Here is a 25,363-nt window from a genome sequence, read left to right on the forward strand (position 1 = left end):
GGTCTGCTGGGAGCTGTAGTCCGGCGGGAGAGCGGCAGGCGGCCGCCGCCTGCGAGGGTGGGGGGGAGGGAGGTGGGCGGCGGGCCGGGCCGAGGCGGGCCGGGCCGCAGCGGGGGATGAGCCCCCGGAACGGCGGGCGCAGGGAGGGAGGCCGGAGGCGTGGCGGGGGAAGTCCAGCCTCGCCCTTAGGCTCCGGCAGGGCCCCGCCATTGGCGGCGGCTGCATCGCCGGGCGCTCGCGGAGTCTCCAGCTGGCGTTTCAAGGCGGTGGTTTTTTTTTTTTAAACTTGTTTCTTTTGATCTTTTGACTCCGCTACAGCAAAATGGTTCCAAAATATCTACATTCTCTGGAGACTGGTAATACTTCAATCTCCAGCCTAAACGTACGTCTTTGTTCACATGCGAAGAGTGTTTTCCAGTTCAACTTGCTGCTTTATGTCTAAAAGTCCATCAGGGTAATTGCAACTCGCCTCTCCTAGCTTAGACATGCTGAGGTTTTTTTGGGGGTATTTTTCAGTCTTTAGTAAAGTAGGTCCTTCATTAATCTGTTTCTCTTAAGTAGCCTAAAAATCATCATTAGCTCCTTCAGGAGCCAGGGTTTAAAACAAACAAACAAAAAAAAGTGCAGGATTTGAGGAGGGTGTGACTTGAATTTGTTGAATGTGTGGAACTAGCATTTCTGCTTAACATCCTTTAGAAAGACAATGTCCCTGCATTCCCTCTGTACACGGGACTCAACAGCACAAGTTTGGGTTCATGAAGAAAGGTGGTTTTTTCCATTTTGTGATTTTACTGCCTTCTGCTGGTCAAAGATGATCAGACTGAGTTTAATTTTTTATAATCAGCACATGGTTGTAGCTCATGATCTAAAATTAAGCTTCAGTACAAATACCAAGAATGTTTTGTGTATTTCATGTTGGTTTTTGTTATGTAATCTCGTGGGTATTTTTTACGTAGTAAGGTCCATCAGTAAAGAGAATCTTAGGTATTTATGTGCAAAACAGACATCTTGTTCCAAAGGTCTAGCAATTAGAGTGGGGATGTAGGAGGTCACTTTTCCAATCTTTCCCCCGCCTTTGAGCTCACTGCTTGCCCTTGCTAACAGCATTTAATTTCTGTGTTCCTATAAATCAGCCATAGCAATCCTCATCTCTTTCAGGAATCTTTCAGACTCTAGCAGCGAGCATCTCTGTATAGCAGAATTATAGTAATAACGCTACCATGATAAAATTTTAAAAATCCTGAAGCATGGTCACATGTAGTTACTGGTCCTTTTCAAAACTGAAAAGGAGAGCTGATACACAGAAAGTGGCACATGCATTATATATGTCTTTATATTCCAAGCAAAGATAAAGATTTAAAAATAAAAACCATGTTGCTGTTTGTACTAAACTCATGAAGACTGTGGCCCCACAATAGTGGGTAATCTGTCAGTGCAGAAGGAAACAGACCTTCTGCCTGCAGAATTTTATGACCTGTTTTAGGAATAATAGTTCTTTAAAGTTTCATCTTTGCTTTTATTCTCAAAGACAAAGATGAATGTGCTTGTCTGTTTGCGTATGGTCTTGAATATTGAGAGCTGAGTAGCTTACGTGGCTTGGATTTGGCTAAATGTTGAACAAAGAATTATTCAGTTGATCAAATGAAATGGCTGTTCCCTTGCCTGAAATTAGTTGCCTGCACCTTCCTGCTCTGAAATTTAATAACCATGCCCTGATTTGATAGGCCACACAATATGCCATCTGGATATACATTGTAAATCCCTCAGGCAATCAGGTTATGAGAATGAAGATATTTATTTTCTGCTTTTCGCATCAGTCAGATCATGCAAAACAAAGCTTTGACTGCAGAATAATTACCATAAATAACTATCTGTAATGAGAGAGTATTCTTCGCATTTACTAATTCCTATTTCTGTAGAAAACATTTGCAGAGGGAGTGGGAGAGAACGTATTGCATTCAACAAACTTGTAACAAATGCCACAGAGTTTATACTTTGAACATCTGAATGGCATAAAGGCCATGCAAACCATCTTTGAGCTCCATTTGTGCTAAATTAATATAGTACTAGTAAGGAAATATTTAAAATCTGTGTTCATGGAAAATATAATTTCTCTTTGCCTTTTTTAATAGGTAAACCAAGCAGGTAACACCAAGAGGCAATGTCAGGAAGATTAAAAATTAGGGAATATTCTCTCAGCTTTATGGATCTTAGAGATAGCATGGTTACACAACATTTACCCACCAAATACTGCAGAAAGCTAACACTGAATTGCTGGGCAGTCACGGGAATGAAGCTTCTACTCCTGTATCTGCCACCAGCCTACGAGATTGCCTCTGGGAAGTCATCTAAGCGTTCATCAATAATCTGCAATATATTTAGAAAAGCCGGTTAAACATTTGGCTGACAGTATGTACTTTCCAAAACACCCGTTTTTTCTGTTGTCTAAATAGAGTAGACCTTGGGTCAAGGAGCTATAAAGAAGGGAATTTTTCCTCATTTATTTTTAGTTTGATTTCCTAGGGAAGTAAGCCATCTGTGATCTGTTTCCCTCTGGAAAGTTTTGAAACTGCTGTGCAATTTAATCAAGTTTGCAGAGCCTCAGAGCTGCTAAATACCTCCAGTTTTTGAGGAAATAGCTGCTGAGGTAAAAAGGCACCCTGGAATAGGATAAAGGGAGAACACTGGCTTCCAGGCTGTGTTAATTCTGCTGCTCACAGAACTACTTGTTAAAATAGGTTATGACAATGTTGCTCCCAGCCATTTAAGAACAGAAAACCTCAGACGTGCTTGTGGAAGGGTCGCTTGTGCTTAGCAACACTACTGGAAATAGAATGGTTATATAAATGATACAGAGCTTTCTAAAGATGAGAACCATTATTGCTTAAAAACTAAAAGCTATGACAACTATTTTGTCTCTGAAGCAAACCCATTACTCTAAAACGTCATGGGTTTCACAAAGAAGTGGGGATCTTCAGGGTTAATAGTCAATGCATGTGCACTGTAAAGAACTGAGAAGCGTGTATGCTTGAGGGATCCTTTCAGGGAACAAAGGATTCTCCCAGGTCGCTTCCTGAGATGTTCCCACCTGCATGCACAGACGCTGACTCTGCTGTCTGCTGAGGGTGGCCCGAAGGTCCTTCTCCAGACTAGACTCACCTATCTACCCAAGTGTGAATCTGCTCACATGTGCCTGGCATGTCAATCTGCCTGGCATGTCAATCTGCCTGTGGAAGCCATTGGGGCAGTAATTTGTGCACCATCCTTTCAGGCAGTAATGCAGGATGAGAGGGACACTCTGAGCATACCCCCCTCCTGGACTGCTGATTGCTTTTGAGGCATTCTGCTCGTACCAGTCGCTCCATCCAAAACCAGGTTTTCTTACTCTATCCCAGGATTAGGCTAGGGAAGAGGAGGCTCCAGTAGGATACCTGTAAGAATCTGTGCCAAGGCTACCCTTAATTTAAGATTGTAGTTAAGTATCTGGAAGAGAAAATAAAGAGCATATTAGTGGCATTTACAGAGTATTAAACTGGGAGAGATTGAAAGCTGTGTTCAGAGTAGAAACATAAACTACCTGAAAATTATAAACATGAGCAGAAATTAATGGAAGCTCAGTTGGGAAGACTGCAAGTACGTATCTGAGGAGACTGACGTTCATGAACACATCTATTGAAATGAAGAAATCTGAAAGCAATAATACCATGAGTCAAAGAAAAAAGGCAAAACTGAAGCAGACATCAAATACTGCCATATGAAGAAGGGTGCAGTTGAGGATTCAAATTTCTATTTCTCCCTCAAAACTAACTCTTCCTGCTGTAGGAGTCTGGCCACCATTCCTCCTGCACCGTCTGCTGGTCTCCCCAGCTGCTCCACCTAAAATGGTGGAGGTACATCCAAGGGAAAGGGAGGAACCAGGCGCTGCTGCTGCCTCTCCCATCTTCAAATAGCACTGGTGCCTAAGAACTGCTGTGCTCCTCCCTGGGAGAGGAATCACGATCCTTCTGTGGGTCAGGCTCACAGGCTGGGAAACTTTGCTCCAGGTAGAATGTTTTACACACAGCTGTTTTGCTTCATGTGGTAGTTGATATCATTTGATTTGGTATCCAGAACTACAAAGTAGCTCCTTTCCTTGCTGTGAGGATCCCTTGTGATCTGCTGATGTCTGGGATGAAGAACACCATTCCCTATAAAAATGGCCTTTGAAACACTGTACTTAGGGCACCTTGGCTTTACTTCCAGCTCAGCTGTCATTAGGTTTTGCTACACCTGGCTTAAGCCATCTATAAAAGAAATAACATGGATGTGAGGGATGAAGTGAAGGCTGCAAGCACTTGGAGGGTCATAGTCCCTTCTTTACTCTCTTAGTTTCTCATTTGCCCTGCAGAATCTGGGCACTGGGCAAACAAGGCTGCTCCTTCTTGCTCTGAGAACACCAGCATTTCACTCCTGCCATACGTGTCTTGAGAACATAATTTTGCTTTTAGTTTATGTTACCCATGTGTAGTTCCTTATCTTTAAATACATGATTTGCAAAGAGAGGCAGAGAAGATTTGGCCCTTAAAGAATTTGTTTCACTTAGCTGCCAGCAGATGGCTCTCTGAATTTGCAGTCCTTTATTTACTACCTTGTTTATTCAATTATGTTGGACACATTTTCAGTGGAAAATGTTTTCAGTGTGTTTGCTTTGAGGAAATTTACGTAAGAACAAGGAAGCAATGGACTTGAGTAAACAGACCACTAACAAGCAAGACACAGGATTGGTTCACTTTTTGCAAAATGTTTTGTGGCTACAATCCAAAAGATTTTTCTTGTGCAGGACCTAATCCTATAATTATAAGGCTCAATGAGTTAAATCTGTGTTCACAAGATGCATTTACCAAATTTGATTATAACTGAGTAAAATTCATTCTCAATAAAAAAGCATTTTAGTTATGTATTTTAAAGGATGCGTGTGGTTTATGGACAGGTACCCTGGTGAATTGATTGAAATGCTTCTTCATTCACATGCCTTCAGTGTGAGAGACGTTTCATGTATACACGTGGGTGAATAGAGTACTGTGTCTAGGCCATGAACTTTAGATGGGTGTTTAGCCCAAATACAGCTCGCAGAGGTAGACTCCACTGTTCATTCATCACCTTTTTGTTACATTTATTGGAGAAGACTAAAAGGTGACTTTCAACATGACAGTCCATGTTTTGATAAATTGCTGGGCTTCTCCCCCAGCCCCCAAATTAGCAAGCTAACTAGAAGGGAAATGCAGCAGCTGCAGTGGAGACCATCACCTTTCACAGTGTCCCTCAACTCCCAGCGTAGTCTGTGCTCAGTCTTTGTCGTGATGGAGTACTAATGTGCCCAGGACAAGTGAGGATCACCCCCCAGCTTCTCAGAGACCACTTACCCAGAGCAGCAGATGCTTACTGATGGTGGCTGTGTACATAGGATAACTCCTTTTTGGAGGCAGTGATGTCTTTCAAAGGCTGATGCATTCTGTCAGAATAGGTGTAGAACAAGCTGGGTTTCATCTTTGCTTTCTAAAACATGGTGAAGAATGTGTTAAGGCAGATTAACTATTCAGTATCCTCATAGTGCTGATAAAGTTGTAGCTTTTGAATTGGTTACTAGAAACATGTAACCTCTATCCAAACATTAATTTAAATTAAGTTGGGCTGTGTGGAGGTATTAATTGCAGTGTACACAGTCCCTCCACTGAAATTAGTTTTGATTTGTCTTCACCCTCATTCTGAAATACCAGTCACCCTTGAAGGCAAAACATATGCACAAATAGCTTCATGAAAAATAAGCAGCCTAACACTCCAAATATAGCATACTATATACTATTGCTATACAAATATAGCAAATATAGCATACTATTTCACCCTAACTTAAAAGAAAGTAGCTCTGTTTTCTACTGCAGGTAAACTTTGCCACACAACAGTTGTTTTTGAATCAGAGGAAACTGCTAGCTTCTAAAGAGATGCCTGGAGAAATTTTTTTGGCAGACTGAAATTCTGTGTAGCAGGTCTCTGCGTCTGATAGGTCACATTCTGCTCTTTGCAAAGCATGAGTTTGTTTCTTCAGACAAAACGTTTCCTTCAATTCTCTTCACTTTTAAGATGAGAAAACAAGAGGCAGAAAGGTTATGTGACTTCAGTGCCTGTCAGTGGCAACACTCACCTTAGTACTCAAAATAATACAGCAATGCCACAACATCAATCATACTGACTTGCTAGTGACATGGAGGCAGGATTTGTTGTTACCATGAATTTTAGTGTTTGGCATTATAATGGTAAAGGACTGCATTTTTTCCCCTCATATTTCTTCACTTCTTCCTTGACTTCTTTTAGTTAATGCTCCACACAGACTGCAAAATTTAGTCAGTCTACAGAAGCTCTTGGTTCTCTTTACAAGGTCACGGGCACATTACTACCACCCTCAGTGATCTCTTACTAGTTAAAGTCACTGGCGCCAACTTTGCAGACTTTTGTTGGGTTGTTACTACATGTAATGAGGAATCTTTCTGTTATTTTTCCTGAATTTCACTTGTTGATGTTGACTTTTAAATGAATTGAGGGGATTTGTTCATATTTAGACCAATTATATGGAGAAAGCCTATTTATCTGCAAAACAATACCCTCCCATTGAGAACACATAATATATACTGCAGTTGATAGAGATCTATTTTATATCTATTTTGTATCTTTGAAATGAAAATACATATTTTGTTTTTATTTTTGAACATAGATATTCCACATGAGATAGGGTGGAGTTAGGGTTTTTTTCATCTTTGTTGATACTTTTGTACACTTATATGCTTCAACAAGACAAATTTTAAAAATCATTCATAAAGAGGTGGGCTCCTGTCCCCTGTTGCATTTGAACTTTGTAGCCAACTGCAGTGATGATCTGCAATTAGTGCAAAGGCCCTTTACTGTCAAGAAGATGCTATTGCCTTAATTTAGAGCTTGATTGCTCCCAGTTTTGTCCTGTTCTTCCAGTGAGGCTGTGGCCTCTGTGGCAGAGCAGGACGTGTCCCCCACCTCAGCCAGCAGTTTCAATCTCTGGTACTCATGCACAGTCTTTCCTTCCTCACAGTTTCACATGTCAGAGCACATCTGTCAGGCGCAGCTGAGGTGCAGGCACGTCTCATCCAACGGCTCTTTGTCGGTCACCTGCAGCGCAGAGGTGGGTGGATGGCTGGAATCAAGCCTGACAGAGCTCATCTGGCCAAGCTGTAAGCTGCAGAAAAAGTCAGTGAAACGCAGGGCACTGACGGATGAGCAAAGGCGACATCAAAACTCAGCAACTAGTTGCCTCAAGCCCTTGTGCTATAGACTTTGGAGATGCAGGAAGCAGCTGACGTACAGCTTGGATGCCTGTGCTGAGTGAGGCAGGCAGTATGGGTGGTGGGTGGCTGTTTCAAGCTAAGCCATTCCTGCTCATCAGACCGAGACCTAAAGTCACCCGTGTCATTACTGCATTTTGAAGTGTACCCTTGGTCTTTAAACAGCCCATGCTAACAAACCAGTCATAGAAGGCTTTTAAATAAGCTATATGTAGCTTTGGGGGATTATACTGAGCCGACTTTGTGTGTCCTACAAATTAATCAAGTTCTTCTGTCAGTTACTAACTGACAGGAGGGGAAATGAAACCTAAAATCCGAGAGGTCTCTTGATCGACCTTAGATACTTTGTGCTCTGTATAGCAGGGTATCTGGGGCTGGACTGCTCTTTGCACCTTCTGGCAGTGATAAGGATTTCCCTTTTCAGGAATGCAGGATTCCAGGTTTCGGTATAAAAGAGTTAGGTGGTGATGTTTTCCCTTAAGGCAGGACTAAATTAGCCCTCCAGCATCTCAAACTGATGACATTTTGGAAAGGAAACTCCATATGGGATGGGGGTTGGGAAAGAGGAAACATTTCTCGTGGTCCCTCATGCTTAGGTCTGTTCTTGTAAGCACACACATGATGTACAAGAATTTATTCAGATCATAGAATTGTAGAATGGTTTGGGTTGGAGGGGACCTTTTAAGGATCACCCAGTCCAACCCCCCTGCCATGGGCAGGGTCACCTTCCACTAGACCAGGTTGCTCAAAGCCCCATCCAGCCTGGCCTTGAACCCTTCCAGGGATGGGGCAGCCACAACTCACGAGGATGTAGGAAGGTAACTAGCTCATTGGCTTCTCCTGTCCACTCTGCATGATGGTCTTATCCCATGCGCAATTCTACACGCAGGCAGTAGTTCCAGAGCAAAATTGTCTTTGCGTGTTTGCGGGATATTTTCTCTCCTCCCCTTCGAGAAGAGCAGCCCTTTCTCAGTGGTATACAATAGGTCTTTGCTTTGCAGTATCTCCATCTGTGCGCACGTGTGTGCGTGCATCTGTGTAACGCATGACAGCACATTTCTGTAGTAGGCCACAATCTTACCCACATGGGATTGGCTTTATATATGCACAGAGTCTGATTAACTCCAGTGGGATTACTTACATATGTATATATTTGCAGATTTTGGGGCCTGACATTCCCTGTGTAAACACATACAAACAGAAATCCAGAATAATTATATGCAGCTGGGAATCAGTGGCTTCTGCTAGTGGAAAAATTGGTATACTCAGATTGCAGTCGCGATGTGCTGGAAACATTCACACAATGCAAACAGATGGAATCGGGTGAATTAACACTCGCTACTTTTGGACACTTCCTGGATTACTATTAATAGTTCCCTGGTTTAGATTAATGCACAGCATATGTCGTGTAACATTGACTTTGAATTATCTGCTAGAATGTGTCCTAGGCTCAATCTTTGTTTGAAGTCCCAAAATAGTTTATGGGTTTTTTTTTACTCCCCAGCCTCTACCTTCTCTTCCCGGTAGGATGACCACCTCAAATACAACACATTTATGGAGGGACTGGTAGTAATGACCTGTTGGGATGGAAAGATGGTTGTTACACTATTCCAGCCATCTTCTAAATCACCATTAGGGAGGATTTTTAGCCTTTCTGAAGGAAAAGTTGGTACCATAGCAGGTACGATAGAGCCAAGAGCCCAGTCCTGTCCATGCAAGCAGATGCAGCGGATGGGAGCATGGCGATCAGTGGGGTCCGTCAGTGCCATGCTGGGTGGGGGTACGGGTGGCCAGGGGACCCGGCCACACCACGCAGACCCGTGACAGCTCAGAGCTGCGGGGCAGCCCCAGCCAAGGGTTAGCGTGTACCAGACCCTGGCAGCGGTTCTGCGCCATGGCCTCTGCCGCCCACACCCTCCAGCTGAACTCTGCAGGTCTTGCGTGACACCGGGGTGAGATGCCGGGTGAGGAGCCATTTTCCCTAACCATGAGTGGATCTTCATTATTGCAACTGAAAACCCCAACCCACTGCGTTTCTAAAACGGAATAAAGCGCCACGGCGGGAGGGAGGGCGAGCTGAACCGGAGGCGTCTTCTCTGCCCCACGGCAGTGAGAGGTCTGTCCGAGCCCTGGGAACGGAGGCCGAATCGCTGCCGGCGGCCGGTGCGGGTCCCGGCCCGGCCGCCTCGGCCCGCCCCAAGGGCCCGGCACCGAGGGCGGGCAGGGGAGCGGCGAGGGCCGCTCCCCGCCGTATGTCTGCGAGGAGCCTCCCCTCCCCGGGAAAGGGGAGGAGGCGGGCGGGCGCGGCCAGCGCCGAGGGTGGGAGCGGGGCTGGCTGCGCCGCGCGGGTGCGCGCCTCCGCGGAGCATTACGGCGCCCGTCCCCGGCTCCCCGGCTCCGCCAGCGCTGAGGAGCGGCCGCGCGGAGCCCCGCAGCGCGGCCATGGCTGAGCGCCGCGCCTTCGCCCAGAAGATCAGCAGGTAGCGCTGCCGCGGGGCTCCGCGGCGCGGGGGGAAGCGGCCAGTGGCGTGGGGAGGGGCGGCTGCCGGGCCCGGCCGGCGCGGAGGAGGGGGCCCGCCGCCGCGCCCCGGGGGGCGAACGGGCCCGGCGCGGCCTTCGGATTGTTGACAGGGCGGCCGCGCGGCTGCGGGCCGGGCTGAGCCGGGCCGTCGCGCTGGGCCTGCAGCCAGCAGCCCCCGGCCCAGCAGGGTCCGCCCAGGCCGGCGCCGCGGGGCTGCGGCTCCCCCCGTCCGCAACAAAGGGGCGGGGGACGCGGCCGTGGCCGTGCGCGCGCGGGGACCGCCTCGCGCCGCGCCGCTTCCCTGGGGAAGGGGGTGGGGGGAAGGAAAATAAAGGAGGATAAGGGCCGTTTAATTCGCCTCCCTGCGAACAAAGGTCGGCCGGGCGCGTCGTGCAGCCCCCTCTCGCCGCACAATGGGCGGTCCAGCGCGCCCGGCAGCGCGGCGGGGGTTTTGCTGCTGGTGTGGAGGTGCCGGAGCCGGCCCCGGCCCCCGCGGCCCCGCGCCGAGCTCGCCTTCCCTGTGCCCGCGGCCGGGAGCGACCGGGGCCGTACCTGGGAGCAGCCAACCTGCCTGCTCGCTTCCTTGCTGCCCGCAAAATGGAGAGAATAGTTCCCTTCCTTTTGAGCGTGATAAACTGCTGGTTCGTGTTAGCACTGCTCCTTCGGCATGCAAAGCTATTTGATGTTTGAAGAGTTAAACGCCCCTGTATTTTTCGAAGTTTTTTTGTTGGTTTGGTTTGGGTTTTTTTAAAGAGGAATATTTATAGGAAATTACCTGCTCATACCAAATTTCTTCAGATTTGTATTCCAAGTTAGGCATGCGGTTCCAGGTGGGAACCACAGTTTTTTTGTTTGCAGGTCTGATGGGATAGCCTTTGGTGTCCATGGTACCTCTCCTAGCTGTAACTAGCAGCAGAGTGAAAGTGGGGAACCATCAGTTTCACTGGTGCTATTCAAGAGGCTGAGAAAAGTAGCGTTAGTTTCATACCACAGAATGAGAAAAGTGTAGGTACAAATAGTTGTTGTTATGGAAGCTATGACTGAGAAGGGTCACGGACAAAGAACAAGGAGGTCAAAGGATAAGGCTAGGTAGGAGGTAGACAAGTGGCATCAATCCTACCCTACTCAGAACATGAAGACAGGGTGAAAACTTTGCTTCCCTCTCTTGGTTTTCTGTAGACTTTGGTGGGCACCAGCCAGGGGTTAATGTGACGGGTCACGGTTTTGGGAAAAGAGAGAGCTGGATTTGCTGCCAGACCATTTTTCCTGGTTCTTGAGTGTAGTCATAGAATAGTCACATGCGAGACAAATACTAGAAGTAAGAGCATTAGAGTTCTGCAGCCCTGGCAGGAAGTTAAATAAAATGGCCCTGGGGTGACCACTGTGGGTGCTTGTTTCTGCCTGCATCAAGCACTAGCTCAGTGCAATAAGTTCATCAGGCAGCAGCACGGATGTGCCACCCTTGCGTACCTTTTGATCTAATATGCCTGATGTGTTTTCAAACCAGCCAAATGGCAGCAGTGTATGTGTGTGCAGGCCAAGGTGGTCTTTTCAACATGTCACATTCATTTGTGGAATTTACTATTCGTGCAGCCTGTGCCAGCAGAAGGACCCAGGTGGTCTTCAGTGAGCAGGGCTGTTGCCTCTCCAACTCTTTCTTTCATGCTTGTTTGTAAGACTGCTCTGTTTCTCTCTGGGATTTCCTGTATTGTAGTGTTGGCTTGGAGAAATCTAAAGTTCCTGGTTCATGGCCTGCACATCCAGTGCCTGTGAAGGCAAAAACTTGTGGGCAGAAGAGATGTTGTACCCAGAGGTGCCCAGACTGAGCTGTAGCCCTTCTTGTGCTGACACAGAATATGCGGCTGGGAATGTTACTATTTCAGAGGATGAGAGATTGAAGCAAGCAGCATACGGAAGTCCCACAAGCTGTGTTGGTGGCTGCTGGAAGCCCTCCCCAGTTCCATTGTTTAAAGAAGAATAGATCCATCACATTTTCACACTCTGCCCTCCGGTTTGGCTTACTGGTTGAGGTAGACGTAGCATTTGTCTTACTCACAGGAAATAGCCATGCTGCGCTTGGTTTGCCTGATAGCGTGCAATTCGAATGGGATGTAATTCAGATTCACGAAGGTAAATTACTTTAAGAGCTACCTACCAAACAGGTGCATGCTTCTAAGTTTGTTATTATAGTAGTGGTAGACAAAGAAATGTGAGAACAGCTGTTCTGTTTCTTAGAAAGACCACAGATGTGGTCTGCACAGCCCTGATTTACTGCCTGTGCTTTTCTTCAACCAGTGCGGTGCACCTCAAGGGTATATGCAGAACTCCAGTGGCATGCGGTGTCTATTTATTACTGCTGGACACTTTAAATATTGGGAGTAGCAGCTATCAGTGACTGCTACAGCAGTTTCAAAATAGCATTTTAAGACTGTCTGTTACAAGGTATCTTTCTGACCAGGTCATGGGGCATTTTTGTTGGAAGGCTTCAAACTAGAACAGATTTTTGACCTGAACTTCGGACATTGCATGTACTTACTAATTCTTCTTGACTCCATCAGAAGAAATTCCTGAGTTAAACTTGTGATAGTGGGTTAATAATACCTGAAATCTTGCCTGCAATTGTTAATTTTTAATTGGAAATATATTGGTAATAAATTTTTACTCAAACTGTATTGGAACATGTCCTTCTGCAGCATCATAATACTTCTGTAACTGCTTGTATGCTATTGTTTCCACCTCAGTGTAAGAACAGATGTACTTCTATTTAGTACCCCATTCAGCTCGTACGGTGGTTGGGGGACTAAAGGAGAGTTAGCAGAAGGCAGGATCCACACCGGCAGAGATGAAGTTCAGACATTAAGATGTCTCAATAAAAACTAGTCAATACGTTATTCTGGAGGAACCAGCTAAGCTGCCTGTTCACTCTCAGCAGGGCTGGGTGTTCAGTACGGACCAAGCTGAGTGCTGTGCCTGGCCCCTCTGGGGTTGTGCTGCACCCTCCCCACCAGGCCCTCGCCCTCTCACCTGTGTGCGCCTCAGATTCCCAGTTGCATTATCCCAGTACGTTTTTTGGGTATGGGGCTGCTCGGCAAAAAAATGGGATGTGGAAGCTCCATCACCAAAAGGGTCGGTTCTGAGTTCCCAAATATCCCAGTAATTGAAGCATATTGTATCCCAGCACTCCAGTCTTTCCAGGGGCAGGCAGAAGAAAAAGTGCAAGTTTTGTAGAGTTCAAATACCGAAAAAGGAAAAAAAACCCACCCTTTAAACATCGCACAACATACATGCTTCAGGCAAACTCATACAGTCTTTCACAAGAGCCCCTGTCTCAGTGCCTTGCCATTGCTCTTGGACCATCCTGAGATTAGGTTATCTAGGGAATCCAGAACTGCTTCTTTGGTCAGGCCATGACCATTTTGAAGGTGTCTTTCCTTGGAAAGATTTTTGCTCCTTCTTTACTACTCCCACAGTTAAAGAGGATCCTTCTGACTTGGAATAACATACCTGTCATACCCTCCATTTTGCCATGCCTTTCAGCCTCACACAAAACCCAGAGTGTGATTTTTACCACTGGTCTTTACTTGTGTGCCAAGAATTTTAGGTTTCCCCTCTTGAAGGAGTCTGGGGCTCTTGAAGGAGTCTTGAAGCTCTTGAAGGAGTCTGGGGAAAATTGTTTTCACCCTTGTGGGTCCAGCCCCTCCTTCTGGTGTGTTTCCTTGTGAATGGGAACCTCACAGTGCCATGTGGCACTGCTGGCTGGGGCGGTCTTCAGCAGAGCCCTGGCCGAGGGGGAGTGACCTTGCTCTTGGACATTCAGTGATTTGGAAATTCCCCATCATCCAGGACTCTTACGTTGTATATGGACAACTTTCTGGAGTAATCACAGCTTGTTGTCTTTATGGTTTTGCATCCAGGGAAAAACACTTCTGTTAACTACATTCAGAACTAGCATCTTATTTCTGCTGAAGCTCCCTTTACACTGATGGGGGACTGTAAATGGTGACTTGGGAAGACTAAATTTGCATTTGTGTTCATTTAGGGCCTTTTCACATTTCCTGAATGATGTGTCAGGGAGACTGACAGCCGCCTTTGCCCTGCCTCAGGGTAAACAGGGATGGTGTGAAGCCTGCACCCACAGAAACCAATAGCAAAGCTGTCACTGGCTTCCACCAGCACTGAATCAGGCCAGAAATGTAGTGGTCACAGCAGGGTATTCATTGCCCTTTATTCTCTTCCCACATCCAGATGCCATTTGCATCGTCAAAACTATCACGGATAATTGAGAGTATTTTTAACAGAAGCTTCAGAGCCGCTTTTTTCTGTTCTCCAAAAGTCACATCGTCTGCCCCTGTTCAGTCGTTGTGGATGTCTCGTGCAGGAGTTGGCGCGGCGCTCTGGGAAGCATAAAAAAAAACTCTGCTTAAAGCAAGTGAGGAGGCAGGGAGAACAGTTCATCTCTAGGGCTCTGCTACAAAGCTGCTTCTTTGTACAGGGCTTCCTTGTTTGGTTGGGTTTTTTAATGTGAGATGTGACTTTGATCTCTCCTGAAGAATCCAGTCCTGTGGTGATTTTCACAGTAAGGTATCTTGGGAGCTCATTCCCTTTGCTGCAGCCTAGGGGTGATGCTTCAGCCTTAATAATCAAATGTTATCAGAAGAACACCACAGGTAGCATTGTGTGGTGTTTTCTGTTTTAATCAATGTAAGGAAAAAGGGAACATGTTGCTCATCTTCTGTGTTAATTTAAGAACGCACACTTACCCCACAGCAGTCAGGATCAGGCTGGGTATTTCCTCAGCTTCAGGCTGTAACTGAAACCCCTTGCTCTCAAAGGGGAAGGAGTTCACTCCAAAGCAAACAGTACCTCAGGTTTAGGAGGAAGGCTGCGTCCAAGGCACGGTTGAACTGGCAGGGTAGTTCAAGGCCAGAGCTCCCCCTCCAGCTGTTTCCCTCATCCACTGAGACGCATACCTGGTGACTCACACGGTGGTTCAAGCCTGGATGGAGCCGTCTGTTCTGCAGGCAGAAGAGCCCAGGCAGAGCACACAGGCACAGAGTGACAGGTCACCTCAACTGCAGGAGCAAGATGGATGCGACTGGCCAGTGCCATTCGGCTTTGGGAATTCAAACCCAAACATGGTGACTAAAGTAGGATAGATGCCTCCAGCCATATGTAGAGTTGTACGCAAGTGAACAAAGAAGGATGCTTTCACTTTAAAAAGTAAACTATGTAAATACAATTTTCTCTGCTGCAGAGGGAGAACAAGCAGCTTTGCTATGGTTTGGCGCAGATGCCTCACTGTACTAGGCTGTCTTTCTCAAGAGGCAAAGGCTCACTGAACATAGAGTCACGGCACGTGACACACAAGATGAAGAACAGGCAGGAGTAACTGTTTTGTAATTAGTGGGATGGGGAGAAACAATTTGCATTGCTCTTGCAAAATGGGGAGGGCTGTGGAAAAGAGGGACTTCCTCAAATCACTGCAGCAGAGGATCTAGGTGTATCCTGACCCACCTTTTCTGTGAAAGGGAAGAGTCCTTAACCTTGCTTGGCGTACCTGGGGACAGGTCTTGGTGAGCCTTTTCTTGGGAAGACGAAAAGAAGAACTGATATTTCCAGTATGCTACTGAAGCTTAAAAAAAAAAAAAAGAAGAAAAAAGGAACAATTTTTGGTTTTGACCGGGTGGGCTGCATAGAGACAGGAATGATTTCTGTGTGTAGTAAAGCAACATGGAAGTGCAAACAAATGGTTTCATTTTGTTATTTACAGCTCAGAATGCTCTGAGAATGACCTGTCTTGTTTTGCTTTAGAAGCCAGTTCCAAGGGGATTTTTTTTCCTCTCCTTTGTCTTTTTTTTTCCCCTGTGTGAACCACATGCACACACAATAATTAACCAGTGCAGAAGGTCAGAAAGGAAGTGACTAGGGAAGATGTACTTTAAATGTAGACATGAGGCCGTGGGTTGTAATTAACTGGAATGTTTGTCTAAGGATCCCAGGTTACATGTTGAATATAAGATAGTTGTTAAAGAGGCAGTTTTTAATTTGCCCTTTTAATGGCTCTTCTGTTCTACCAATGGTGGGTTTTGTTTTGTTGTGGTTTTTTGCGGTGTTTTTTTTTCCCCTCCATTTGAAGACTATTTTGAGATTTATTTCTCTTTTCTGGTTGGGTTTGATGTAATACACTTTTTAACCTAAGTTGGTTTAGGAAGCATAGTTTCTCATTAGAAATAGTGTTCACGGTTATAATGAAACATGAACTTGCTAGTCATGAATAGATGGCGTTTGTCATGGACAAAGAGCTTTTAGAAATGGAGGAAGACAAGGCAAGTGTATTATCAGTTTTAGGGAAACTCTGAACCTCTGTGATGGAGCAGTGAGAAAGCAGACCAACAAGTAGTCAGCTGGGGTGTTTTCTTGATAGGAAAATACTCATTTGGCTCTACATAGCCCTGGTCATGCCTTATCTGGCACCATTAGGGCGATCAAGGGAGCAGAAAGCCTGTTGCGGGATCTGACCTTGCTTGGCCTTGCAGAAGGAAGGCTGGGAGGGGATACAACTAATTTTTGTGAATACTCTGCAAGTAGGAAGGAGTGGGAGGAGGGCTATTGAACCTAACTGATGATGTTGGCACAAAACCAGATGGGTATAGATTACCCATAAATACACTTGGTGATCAGATTACATTAGAAGATTGTTTCTAAATGTCAGAAGCATGATGCTTTCCAGTAGGGAGAATGGTGTTCGATACATTTGTGAATGCAGTGCTACCAAAAGGTAGCCAACAAAAGCTATGGATTAGACTGTAGGTTTGAAGTAGTAAGTCCTGTAGACTCCACTCAGGAATTCTGAGGTCTAGACAGCAGCAAACTACTTCATGTGGGGAGAGGTTTGATAGGTAACTGTGAGAACTAGAGAGGTAGGACCACTTAAGACTTGAAAGTAATGATGGTGTCTTGGTCAAACCAATTGGAGGTTGTTCACTTCTGACTTCTGTGATCCTACTTCAGGGGAATTTTTAATATCCATTGAGGTTATTAATGGGGCAGCAACATGGAGTGCCATCAATGTACAGCACATAGTCAGAAGCCATTCTGATCAGTACCACCCTCTGTTTACAATGTTTCTTCCCCTATTGTATCAGATGACCTTTTCAGCGGCAATGATGTTGGGCAGTGTGACAGCATCCATGCAAACTCATAGTGCCCCTAAGTAATGCTGTAATTGCAGCCAAGCTTCCTTTTGCTTCAAGTTGGGGTAAAGTGCAATTGTAGCTGGAGTTCAGGGTGTATTGACAGGCTGTGGTCCAAATACAGCCCAGCTCCCAGCCGCTGCAGAGCCGCCCAGCTGAGGCCAACACGCAGAAGAAGAAAGGACTGAGAACCCATCTGGAGTCTATCACAAAGCATGGCTCAGTTTCATAAGGAGCCACTGCGCGCAGGAGGAGCAGCACTGAGTAATGTGGCTAGGCATTGGCTGTGGTTTCATAGTTAAGGATGGATTTCCTTCTCTGGCTATACTTTCCATCTGGAAACAATGTATGTCGCTTGAAAACGGGGAAGGATTTTTAGTTTTTCCTGTGTTGTGCTGCATGGCGAAATGTGGGTTCTGATTTTTCCTGCCAGCCATGCAAAGGACTCTCTTCTGCGTATTGTCAGGAATTACACAAAACACACACTGAGTAAAAGATTGGTATTAAAGCAGAGATTGTCTGCAACCTGGGGACAAGCTCTTAAATCTCATCAGCCACAGGCGCATAGTGTTTTCTGGGCCAAGCAGCCATTTTAACACATTCCAAATTTTCCTATAAATGCTAGCAGCGTGCATGGTTTGTTCTCATGTGTGCGTGTCTGTGAGTGTATGCATGTGCATGGTGGGAGCAGGGAAGGTGGTTCTTCTGAGGGCAATCAGACAGCCTGAATGTTGTCCATCCCCAGCGGGAGCTGTTTGGTCTGCTTTCAGAAGCCACGCTCCAGAAGTGAAAGCATAGTCTTCTGTGGATAAAGGCAAACATGATGCAAATGACTTCTTGCAGCCAGAATACATAAAACTTTTTTTTTTCCTTCTGCAGTCCACTTTTTAAAAAGACAAAATAATGCTTCCCCTAGCTAATCTTACTCTCATCCTCTGGCCTGAGGAAACATCTGCTCTCCATGGTAGGCTTGGTTGTCCCAGCTAGTTCCCTTTTAGAGTTCCCTTCTTTTCCATTGACATCAGTTGCCTCCACCCGCCCCCATTCCTGCCCACCAGTGTTCCCTTACACAGCAGTAGCAAAGCTAGGAGCACACCCTGATGTCAAGGGTTTGCTCAGGGGAGGTTTAACCATCTTTATTTGATAGGGTTTTAGCAGCCTGTGCACCATGCTGATACACAGCATGTTCCCCTGCGTGAGATCCGGAGGGAGTCTGTTAGCCAGGATGCTGTTCCCACAAAGATTGCTGATACAGCTTCTTCATCTGTCTAGTGTGCTGGTTAGCATCTCTTTGGAGCTGGGACTTCGTTCTGGGAGGCAGAGTGGACTGCAGTGCTTTGGTGCAGTGAATGACAGCTGGGAGTGGGTTTGTCCATAATAAAATAGTCATTGACTCCTGGAGAAGAGCACTCTCATGTTGGTGAGGTCCTGTAGACCAGGGCTAGTCAGCAGCTTTTCAGAAAAATGTTATTTTTGTAGGAAGAATCTGGGCTTTGGGTTTGCTTTTGAAACAAAACCATTTCCACCACACTTGAAAACTTGGCTATCCCAGCTCTTCTGCTGAGGTGAGCTGCAGCTTACTGCTGGGTTACTGAATGGAGCACTGTGGATGGTTGTGTTAGGGCTTGACCCGTGGCTGTTTGTTAAGACAGTCTTTGACTATTGGTATTTCCCTCTCTGTTCCTTCCCTTCCTTTGCTGAGGTGTTCCCGTGGTGGGTTTACCAACTGTTGTGTTTTCAGGCTTCCCAGTCACAACGTGGCTTATTGGTGAAAATAGAAAACCCCAGAGGGGCACAGCATGTATTTTACCCTCCAAGCACGGAAGGATTGATCTGTGTTTTCCTTTCCTGTGAGAAAAGTTGTCCAGTGGTGGGATTTCTCTCTGACAGAGACCATGAGGCATTGTGCCCTGCTAGCTAATATGTCATATGTCCCCTCTGCTAGTCACCATATTCCCACCGCAACCTTTCCTACGTAAAAGGGGAAATAGTTTTTTGTTCTGACCCAGTCAGTTGTTTCCTGTGTGCCGTTCCCTAGACATTTCAACCCGTCCTGAATGGGACTGCTTTTCTGCCGCTGAGCTGCGTGTTGAAGGGGTTGGATATTGGGTGGAAAGTGGCTGCTGGTCTTCATCTCTGTGACTGAAAAAACCAAAAATAGGCAAGAGATGAAAATGAGAGAGCAGAGCAGAGGAGCAGATATGTGACCAGGCTTGGAACTGCTGAGAGGTGCAGAGGGCACTGGAAGAGAGCTTTCCTTGGTAGGAACTGGAAAGATCCTGCCAGGAACAAGTTTATTTGTGCCTAGTGTCACATGCATTTTATTGCCATAGATGTACACAAAAGAGCAGTTCACAAAAGGAAAAAAATTGTAATTGCTGTTAAGAAGGCAAGAATTTTGTGATTCTCCAGGAATTTGATCTGCAAAGTTTGTTCTCACCAGGCAGTAATGCTTTTATTCCAACCAGCGCACTAAGTATTTGGTTTCATTCCAACAGCAGGGTAAAGTGTATTTGGTGTATCATCTTCATTGTAATTGTCTCGTTTCAGAACTGTGGCTGCCGAAGTCAGGAAGCAGATCTCAGGGCAGTATGGAGGGTCTCCCCAGCTTCTCAAAAACCTCAATATTGGAGGCAGCGTCTCTCATCATACAACTGTAAGTAATGCTTGGAACATGGAAGACTGAAGGTGGTGTGCCGTTATGTTGATTACCCGTTGGAAAGAAATAGCAGTGCTGACAGATTGTTGACCTAAGCGGCCCTGATAACACTGAGGAAAATAATTCCATGCAAAACCCGCTAGTTTTGGAGGTGTCTATCTTGTAAATCAGTTGGTGTGGCTGGGAATTTGTGTTTCTGCAGAATCTTTGTAGGACAAGGGGCTCCCTTGACCAGATGTTAGTTGTTTTATCCCAGAACTGCCTGGACTGGGCACTAAATTCCATGTGCACATGTGGTTCTCTCCATGCAGAGCTCTTTGCAAGCTCATGCACTTCAACTAGCAGTTTCCTTGTGTTTTTTGTCACTCTTGAGAGTGGGACCACAGTGGCTCATCTACTCTTCAAAGGTATTTTTAAATGTTATTGTGGAATTTGAATATGGTTATTCTTCAGGAATGTGTGTTTACTTACAAGTTTAAAGTGCACCTCTAAGAGTGGCTGAAATGTAGGCCACGTTGTCAGAATCACCCTTTCTGAAGTTAGATTTTCTTGCATGGCCTACAAGTAACCTTCAGAATTTATTCAGTGTGGTGGTAAATATTTTGAGAGTTCAGCAGACTTTTTCAGGCTAGAACTGTATTTTTGGAAGTGTTCCTTTGATTTGGGTTGTTGCTTTGGGTCGTATCAGTTTCTTTTGCAGCAGTCAACTCTTAGAAAACAAATATTATAGAATCATCTTTTCTTCACAGAAGGTTGACTAGGTCAGGCAGTACTGGAAATATGCCCTGAATTTGATAGTCTGTACAAGTGTTCTGAGTTTAGAAGAGTTCTTCTCTTGTTCTGGAGTAGGGTCCTGTAGAGTTTCCTCAGGTCATGTACTGCTCTGTGTCCAATATAATGCATTAAAGCTTTCTCATACAGAGCACAAATGCGTTCTTGGAGCTACTATAATCTCAAAAGGGATCTCTAAGGCAAAGTTGACCCCTAGCTTAGAAGAATGACTTTGCTGCAGGATGAAAGTTCATTTTTAAGGAGACCTGGCAGTGCCACTGTCACTGGGGATTGAAGAGGGCTGGAATTCCTGTCATTTCCCTCTGCATCAGCTGTGTGAGTACCAGGAGACCAGAAGGCTGGCTTTGTCAGCTGTGTGCCCAGCCTTAATGGTGAGTGAGCACGAAGGAGGAGGGGTTAATGAGAGTGGTGTGTCCAGGGCTGATGCTTTATCACAGCAATCTCTGTAGGGGTGTGGAATGATAATGCAAAGCCCTGACTTGGCAGTTCTGTATGGTCTTTTGCATAATCCAGTGTTAGGCAATAGGGAGGGACCCCTGCTATTAGTGGCGCACAGTGGATGGAACACTCAGGGTTATTTAATCTAACTCCCTGCAGCAATGGATAGCTGAGGAATAGACACCTACTTTGAAGGACCCATTGGATGTCCATCTCACAAGCTTCTGTGCCTCACTTGTCTCACATGTGGCTTCATCTTGGAACAAGTTGGCTAAATTGCCTTTCTACTCCCCATTGCTGTGTTAAGCAAGATCTCTTCTGCGTACCTCTCCAAGCTGTTCCTCAGCCAGCCATATTTTTGATAATTGTTTTTCCTTGTATCACCTCCTTTTGCTCTGAGTTGTCTCTTCCACTTTTTCTTCCTGTTTCTGAAGTTTTTCCATTCTGCCATCATCAAAGTGTGCATGCTCAAAGCTTCAGTCCTGTTGATCTTCACATGTAATTCTTAAATGCAGGATCATATTTGTTGGTCACAGTATTGCCAGTCCTGTCTTCAGTTCTGGTACCTCATTATCCTGTTGCTGTTCTGTTTTCTAGTAAATATATGCAAGAGTATAAAAATCCTGGAAAAGATCATGCTAACTGGAAGCAGGCTCTAAGACTTTCCTATCAAACTGGATTGCATGATGGTTGATGTGATAAGCTCCTAGCTTGTCATATTAAATTCTGTGCTAAGCAGAGATGCTCTTCAGAAGCATGATTAACATGGAGCAATAGTTTGTAGGAAAAGTATATTTAGTTAAGTCATGAGTCTATATCCTGAGGCTGCATAATAGGACAGAGGTTCGCTTGTACTGAATTTTGGGTTAATTTCTCTCCCTTAGGCATCTGTCAGAATCTTCTGTACCTGCCTGTCCCAGTTTGATAAAAAATCTTATGCTGGGAGAAAGCATTACTGCTGTGAAGCTGAAAGAGCTATTTGCTCTGGAAAAGTTCAGAAGTTTGTGTGTTGTTACACTTTTACAGAAGAAATAGAAGGCCCTGAATCTGCATGGCAGTTTTGTGTAGCCATACTGATTTGAAAGCCTAGTGTAGGGTGCATAGTGTGGGTTTAAATATTAAATCTGTGCTAAAATGTATGGATATTTTAATAATGCTGTGTGATTGAATTTCATGTGGGTATCTCCACACTGGCAGCAAGTTGCACTGTTGAGTGTACAGCATGGAACTGGAGGTCTTTCAATGTAATGCAGATGTGGTCTCTCCTTCCCAGTGCATCTTGCTCATCATGTTGAGCACTTCCATAGATAGTTATGATCTAGATAAGGTCAGCACTGATTCTCTGTTGGCAGTTGCCAACAATAGCTGCTTATGGTAATTCATCTGCGAGTCTTATCACACACAGTCCAATGGAGATGTTTCTTTGAGAAGTGTTTGCTTTTGGGAATGAAGGGCCCTCAGCACCGTGCTTGGTTGGGCATTTTGCTTCTAGCTGACTGAAGCCAGTGCAGGGACTTCTCACACTCAACAGACTTGTATGTGGTTGAACCTAGGACAAATGCAAAAACCTGTCAGCTGAATTTTAGCAAACCTCTTCCCTTTTCCTTCACGAGCAGCAGGCAAAATGCTGCCAGAACTGTTTCTAATTTAGTATCTGGTAGAGCTGGGGAGAAGACACTGCTTTCAAATGACTGTACAGGAGCTTGTGGTTTATTATTTTCAGCCTCCACCCTTCTGCCACTTTAAGAGCAGCTGATTTTAACTGCACATTCCTTAAACCACAGATACAGGTCCAAAGCTTTGAGAGGCTTTTCCTGTATAACCTAATGGGCTGGACTGGGACTCCTTGTGGGATGCAGTCCTTGCAGCATAGAGCTTTTATTTTTTAAATCCAGAACAGAAGGCACTGGCAGTATGTTACTGAGAAATGGGAGCTGGTAAGGTCTTAGAGTTAGATGAAGGAGATTTTATTTTTTGAAGTTTCTTTTGCAAGTCTCTCTGGTAAACTGAGTGTGTGTTTGCACCTTGCAGTTCATGTTCTGGGTTGTAAGCCATGTGCTGTGCTCATCTTCAGTGCCTTGAGAGGTTCAGTATTCCCTCGTGGTAGCTGGGGCTTATCACCACCAAACTCACTGACTGCATGCACTGAAAGCAGAAAGCTTGCACTTCCTTTCAAATAATTCCTCAGCATCTTGCAGGATGGGGTATTTGCTTTGTTTATTTGATGAACCGGACTGTTTACTATGGGCTATTATAATCCCTCATGACTAACCACTTTCTTTTCTTTCCAAGTTTATTTTTCTCTTGAGCAACTCCTTGTGCTATGGTGCTTGTTAACTCTGTCTGCTCACCCTCTGTTGCACTGGTCATTTCTTCTCGTTCACTCACATGCTGCAATGTGGCAAAGGCCTGATTCCTCTCTCTGGATTTCTGTGGTAGTTTTACCTGGATGAAGCTGGATTGTGGATTGTCAGAGATTATCACAAGTTACTGTTGAAGTGAACCAAAGCTTTCTCTGAATCTTGGTGTACATGCTTCGGTTTGGTGCTCAGTGGCTTCTTGTTATGCTGCTTTGATGTAGGAAGAGTAGAGTTTTGGTTTGCATCTGCAAATGGACTCGAGGTCTGGTTTATTTCCCCAAGTGTGCTGTCCTTTTATGAGGGCAGATAATGGTACCAAAGGACAGAAAATAATCACTGTGTATCTGGATCTCTCTTCAGTTGTAGCCTAGCTGTTTTGGTGTCTTGTTCTACCTTCAGCAACCTTTGTTGCTTAATGATATTTATATTTTTCAAATCAGATAAAGACTTATAAAATCTTGGATTTCTGAATACTTCACTTTTGAATGCCAAATATAGTTGTTGAAATATTTTTGGTTGTTGTCCAAAACTTTTTTTTTTCCCTAAGAAAATAAAATTTTTAAAATTTTTTTTTAATCTTTAGAGGTATATTTTAATTAGAAGAGCCGCATTTCACAGAACTTGCAAATAAGCAGAATGAATGTATACTTAGTTGTTTTACAGAAAAATCACAGCTGTTTCCAAAGGATTAGGGTTAATATCTCCTGTCTGATGGTGTATGTTATGGCATAATTGAATGTTAATATGAGGAGGAACACTGTTTAAGAAATGCTAATTAGTCTGGGAATAAAGGGGTCTGGATTGTTGTATGTGATGTGATCTGGCCATGTCTGCTCTCAGTGCTCCATTTTCTCCATGTAAAATAAAGGTGCTGACATTTACTATCTTTGTAAAGCACTGCCAGGTTTATGCACGTTATCTGGGCTAACTGAAGCTTTGTCTTGGATTTATTGGATGTAAGACTGGTTGTGTATTCAAAGATAGTATCTAATTATTCAATACGAGAATATAGGTTGTTTTGTATATTTTCATTGTTTGTTTTAGGATCATTTAAAAGAAAAGATAATTTGTGCAAATTAATGGAAAACACTGCAAGGGAAAACATGACAGTATCCTATGTGGCATAGAAAAGGATGTTTTGAAGTGTGCAGAGCCAAGTAATTTTATCACCAAAATCACAAAAAGGAAAGTGAGCCAAGTTTTAATGCTCTCTCAAAGCCGATTAGGGCTTAATAGTGATTCCCATTATATGTATTTCCTGGAGGTTTTGCCCTGCCTTGCTGAATGGTCTATCCTCATCAGACAGGGGAGGATGGGAGAGGCATCCACATCCTCTTCCCTGACTCCTCCCATTGGGATTACTCACAGTTAACTCTGCTCTGGTGCAGGTGCTTTCTTCAGTAAATTAGAACTGTTACATACTATTTTTAAAATCAATAGTGAGTCCTGTTGCAGAAGTCATGAAAATTTTATATGTTAAGTTGGTGAGTCTCATTTATCTGCAATAACTTAAGCAGTTTATATGTTAGCAGAGATAACTAACCTTAACTAAATGTTATTATACCAAGTAAATTCAGTTACTTAAATGAAACATTCATGACAGGCCTGTTAATAAATACTCAGAATCTAAAAATGCCATTAAATCCTAGTCTTCGTTTATTAAAGTTAGTTGTAACACATTCTTTTCAGGAATAATATGCATAAACAAACTGATGTTTAGTGGAAATACGCTAATACCCTAACCTGCAAAAAAATTTCTTAATATTGGATTCAAATTGCAATGTAAAAATTTTCAGGTTAAGTCTCTGTTGGTCTGCTTGCAGTCTTTCATGCTAATGCTGCCATGGTCCCAGCAAGCAGCAGTGGATTGGAAGACCACTGCTTCATGATGCTAAATTACAGCTGCTTTCTCCTCAGCTGCCTTGCTCCTGCTTGCCTGTGAAGGCTCAGGAGAGCAGGTGGAGCATGCTTTAGTACTGGCTGTGAGAGTGCATGAAAGAGTAAGTCTGTGTCAGAGGATGTGTGAGCATGTAAGGTGTAGATGCGCTACTGCA

At 44.8% G+C, this 25,363-nt stretch overlaps 1 protein-coding gene across 7 annotated transcripts in view; it reads left to right on the forward strand.

The window, feature by feature from the left end:
* The first annotated feature begins 9,646 nt into the window (after window positions 1-9,646).
* DOCK7 (dedicator of cytokinesis 7) overlaps window positions 9,647-25,363 on the forward strand; it is a 107,897-nt gene continuing 92,180 nt past the window's right edge. For 5 of the 7 annotated variants that reach the window (XM_075097378.1, XM_075097379.1, XM_075097380.1 and 2 more), the window contains exons 1-2: window positions 9,647-9,826; window positions 19,611-19,716. In XM_075097378.1, the coding sequence (XP_074953479.1) occupies window positions 9,789-9,826; window positions 19,611-19,716 (144 nt within the window). In that variant the 5' untranslated portion in view covers window positions 9,647-9,788. The remainder of the gene's footprint in view (window positions 9,827-19,610; window positions 19,717-25,363) is intronic. The other 2 variants (XM_075097383.1, XM_075097386.1) reach the window with 1 other exon arrangement.

Source organism: Phalacrocorax aristotelis, chromosome 6 (genome assembly GCF_949628215.1).
Source record: "Phalacrocorax aristotelis chromosome 6, bGulAri2.1, whole genome shotgun sequence".
Lineage (NCBI taxonomy): Eukaryota > Metazoa > Chordata > Aves > Suliformes > Phalacrocoracidae > Phalacrocorax > Phalacrocorax aristotelis.